At 44.9% G+C, this 4,874-nt stretch overlaps 1 protein-coding gene across 1 annotated transcript; it reads left to right on the top strand.

Annotated features, from left to right (window-relative positions):
• Window positions 1-995: 995 nt before the first annotated feature.
• CHC_T00007584001 (hypothetical protein) lies at window positions 996-1,694 on the top strand. Its single transcript, XM_005711808.1, has one exon. The coding sequence runs from the start codon at window positions 996-998 to the stop codon at window positions 1,692-1,694; it is 699 nt and encodes a 232-aa protein (XP_005711865.1).
• Window positions 1,695-4,874: the final 3,180 nt, after the last annotated feature.

Genomic DNA, 4,874 nt, shown 5'->3' with positions numbered 1-4,874 from the left:
TTTTATTTATTTTATTATTCTACTGCCCGTTTTAGGCCGTATTGAAAAATTCCTTCTGGAGTTTAAAATATAAATTAAAGATGTATTTTAATTTAAAATACATCTTTAATTTATACTACGGATAGAAAGACTTGAACTCTCACGATTTAATCATTACTGTCTAAATCTAATATGCCTACCAATTTCGTCATATCTTCTTATCTTTTTCTTCTTAATATTATAAATTTTATAACATTTGGAGCTGTAAGAGCTAATTGTAAAGCTATTTGTTGTTTCTTCACATCGACACGTTGGTGCATAGTTAACACAATTACCCCAATCATTGTTACTAACAAAATTAGACCACAAAAGAAAAAAGTAAATTAAAATGTGTATAAAAAACTTTCCCAATTACTATGATATTTGTCAAATTTGAATTTTGATTTGCTCAAGAAATTAAAAAATAATTCCTTTCCTTGAAATTTCACTAAAACCAATTCATAGAATGAACTAAAAAACTGACTCAATAAGATAACAAATGTTAAGATTCCAATTGGCCATAACGATGAAAAACTAATATTTGTGGATTTAAGTTTTATGTTTAGCATCATAAGAACAAATAAAAATAAAACGGCAATTGCTCCTACATAAACGATAATAAGCATAAACGAAAAAATTCCGCTCCTAATAATAAAAGTAAACCTGCAACATTGCCAAAAATATATTGTTATTTTTATTCTATCATTTATTTAATGGTACAAGACATATACTATGAGATTTTGGTTTCTTACTAGACATAAAATAATTATCTAAGTTTTCGCTATTCCTTTTAGTTTCGCTATCTTTAATCTTAATTTTTCAATAGTATGATTATAAAAAACCTAAACCAAAAAATCATTTCAATAGACAATTTTCCGCCTTATCAAAAGTTTATTCGTATATATCGATGAAAACCAAATTTAAACTTAAATCGTTGGTTTTCAATTTTCCCAATCTCAACAAATAATTGTGGTCCAATGATTTTAAATGCACTTATCCAAATAAAAAACGTAGAAGATTCATCTTTAACTTTTCGTCGTTCCTGTAGAGAAGGTGTATGTGGAAGCTGTTCTATGAATATTGATTGCACAAATTCATTGGCTTGTCTTCGATCATTAAATATTAAAAGTAAATTTATTACTATTTATCCATTACCACATACTTATATAATAAAAGATTTAGTTCCAGATTTATCGAACATCACATTCCGCAAATCCGAGAACAAAGAGAATGCAAAGGTGAAAGGGGAGAACTTCGAGCATGTTCAATCTTATGCACGTGCCCTACGACAAGTCGACAATGAAAACCCGGGTATCTTTGAGGATGGCGATAGATTTTTCAATCTGGATGAGACCGCCGTTAACGGGGAGTTTGGTAAGAGGGTTAAGGTATTTGGGTCTGCAGACACACACCACGGTGGATTTAGCGTGAGTTCAGCAAATTCTGGCACTGGAAAGTGTAGTGCAGTGACCCTGCACTGTACGCCTGGTCACCGCCGTCGCGGGGCCGCGCTCCCCGCCTTTGACACGTGTACTGTGCGCGCACACTTGGGAAGGTACCCCACGTGTACCACACGTGGACACACGTGTATGACAGTCGTGTGGCACGTATATGATACGTGTACAACACGTGTACGACACGTATACATACGTGGTGGCCACAAGTTTCTAAGCTAATTAACGTCTAATGCCAAGTGGCAATTCTAATGACGATAATTAATTATTAATTACGCATTTGGTAACCGACGCCGACGACAGTGCTCGGCCTATCTAGGTCGGATGTCGGAAGGCGCTACAGTAAATAGGGATCAGGTGATCGGATCCTATCTCTGGTAGGATCCTCCACGGTTCCTATGTAGTTGGCTAAGTCTGGTACCCGCACCCTTCGTCAGCATTCTTTTTCTTGTTTTTCCTTTACTTTTTGACCTATTTCTACATTTCTACGCTGTTGTTCTTCTTCATTCTTTCTTCTGTTTTCTTGTGTTGTTCTTCTTCGACGCTGTCGATAGCGGTCCGCAATACGGCCGCGACACACCCTCTCCTTCTAGTTGCTCGATCCCGAGTACCCCTTCACGCGCTGACCGCGACTCTACCTGCAATTCTCGCGTTACCTCTGAACTACCACGGACAGAGGGCCCCCAACACCATGGTGGTGACTGGACATTTCGCTGTCCCTCATAGCGAGATTTACGCCCTCGTTGGCGAGTGTGTCCACTGTACTACAGAAAGCATGTCACCGCTGTTGTGGTGACGTCCGCTTCAGGTAGAAAACTACCTCCTTTTTGTGGTTGCAGGTAAAAGCACGATGTCGTCTTGGTTTGAACCTTGTTTCATGAAGACTACAAAGATGGGAACTGGTGTCTGTCCCTGGTTGACCATTCCGGGATGGTTCCTAAGTGATGCAGTTGTTGTGCCGACAGCAAACGGTTCTATGGAGAAGGGGATAGTTTTAGCGGTGCACAGGGTTAATAAACTAAACAGAGTGACTTACTTGTGTTGAATGGGTTTTGCAAAGCGGTTGTTAAGTTAGACACACTTGGGGTTGCAGGTTGGGTGGCTCTCAGGGTTAGTGAGTGGTTGTGCCTGCCCCCTTTTGCTTTCCCCGTCCGAACTCCGCGCCTTTTCTAGAAATCGTAGCTGAAACTTAGAACAATACAGTACATGCTGGACTACAATAAACTATGCATTCATTCTATTACTTGTCTCCATACAATCGCTTATGTCCTTCGCTTTCAGCCTCCCCGACCATACTATTTATTACTACTGGATACTGTACTCCTCTTTTAACAATTCTTTTAGGTATGGCATAGAAATTATAGAGTAGTTCTATGCCATCCTTTTAAAGAATGGAGGAGTCAGTCCATTTGGGAAGGACACGCACTGTATGTTTAAACAATATAAAATTAGAAAGATATACATACCGTGCTTGTCCTTCAACCGTTACAATAGTTCCTCTACTGCTCGATCATATTGAAAAAAATGTGAGGCAGTTTGACCCGGTGGGAAAAAAATTGTTGTCTGCCTCGATGGCCACTCGTCATGAAATGGGTTTGACTGGCTGGAGTCCTGTGTAGAAAAGGGAATTGAGGTTGTCCAGAGCCCAGCTAACACTTCACATTTCTCGCAGCCCTGCGACTCATTTATAAACAAATGTTTCCAGAATGCAGTGTGAACACAGCGGGATATATTATGTAGCATGTCAGTATCAGACACCAAAGCCATTTAGTTTAAACTAATGCTTGGTGTGGTTGGGTTTCGGGCTATTTCGCAGGGCATTGTGCAAGCCTCGCGGAGTACCGATTTTTGGATCGGTTTAGGAAGGACGAATTTAGAAGGAACGAGGAAAGCAAGAAGATGAGAGTGGCGGTTGATGATGCAGGTCCCGCTGCGAGACTACCCGCAGTACATAAACGTAAGAAAGACAGCGACACGTTCGCAGAGATACAAAATGTTGTTTCTTCTGCGGCACTGCCATCAACGGCCATCGAGAGAATTTCTACGATTCTACAGGACAACACTACAGTCAGTAGTATTCTCATGTCCGTTAAGGGTCCCCAAATTGAAATGCGCTTGGGTCATGGACGCGTCGGGGCCACTAATCGTAACCTTGCTTTGGCCTGCGCGGCACCAGCTATATACCTAACGCATAGTGAGGTTATTAGAAAAAGGAAGGAAAAGTCGCTGGCGGACGAGGTTGCGAAGCATCGCAAATTACAAGAAAGAGAGCACAAAGCGGAACTGAAATCAATCAATGCAGAAGCCAAGGTTCTTGCAGCTTCGAGGCGGCAGGAGCAGAAGCAAATCAAATTGGCTGCAGCTGCGGCGAGGAAACGCCGGCAGGAGGAGAATAAAGCGGATCATAAGCGGTGCAGGTAGGCTTTAGACGCACGAAAGGCAGCTAAAAAGGCTAGAACTGGCTGTGGCGGCGTCGCTCTGGGGCAATAAGCAGTGGCAGCTGCAGCTCTCTTGGATCTACAGGGACCTCACCAACTCTTGAGTGTGGTGACCTTCGTCCCAAATTACCCCCTTTGGTAGATTTTGGACCTATTTGGTCATCGGAGGCCTGCCCATGATACAGTTTGGCCCCTTGAGCGTGGTTGAATACTGCGGTACAGGTAGTGCAGACGTGGAGGGTGGTGAAGCAGCTATTCCATGCCGTCTGGGAGTTGTACTAAATTCTCCCGGATGTGGCCACAGTCACAAACTAGTCTTCTTAACTGCACTCGCAACGCGTCGCTGTCGTTGCCTTTTCTTCACGTTGCTCATCTTTACAGAATACAAAGGCGCGAAGAGTCTCCAATGAAGCGGCTAGCATAACCCTAGTGCTGTGCACTGCACGTCCCTTGTCATTGTGCGGAAATATGAAAAGGCGGAAGACGCCGGCAACCTTCCCGGCGAGTGGAGCGCGCGGGAGATGAGCCGAGGTGGGACAGCGGCGGTAGGTGCAGGCGTGGTGGCGCATGCCAAGGGATGGTGCAGGCGTGGTGGCGCATGCCAAGGGATGGCGCAGGCCGCCCAGGGCCCCCACGCGGGCGAAGCGACGGCCGCGGCCGCGGCGCGGAATATCTGCGGGACGGCGTCCAGATAGGATTGTGTGTGGAGCGGGGAGCGCGCGCGCGGGCTGTGCGCCGCACAAGCCGCGGGAATGACGTGGGTGAGAAGATTCCAGCCCAGGGCGGTGGAATTGGGCGTCACGGGTCACGGCTGGCCGGCGGCCCGGACAAAGCGCCAGTGAAGGGGGGCGTGGGATGCCGGCGCTGGACGCCGCGCAGAGGGTGCAGGCGCGCGCGCGCGCGCGTGTAACCCCTGCCGAGTATCTTCCTTATAATGTAATCCATATAGTCAGTTGCCAGGTGG

The sequence above is a fragment of the Chondrus crispus genome, genomic scaffold (assembly GCF_000350225.1).
Source record: "Chondrus crispus Stackhouse genomic scaffold, scaffold_8, whole genome shotgun sequence".
NCBI lineage: Eukaryota > Rhodophyta > Florideophyceae > Gigartinales > Gigartinaceae > Chondrus > Chondrus crispus.
Note: the sequence above shows the minus strand (reverse complement) of the source record. Positions and strands in the feature narration are given on the sequence as shown.

Excerpts from the sequence above, each read along its gene's own strand:
- CHC_T00007584001 (XM_005711808.1), top strand. The coding sequence starts at position 996 with ATGATTTTAAATGCACTTATCCAAATAAAAAACGTAGAAGATTCATCT.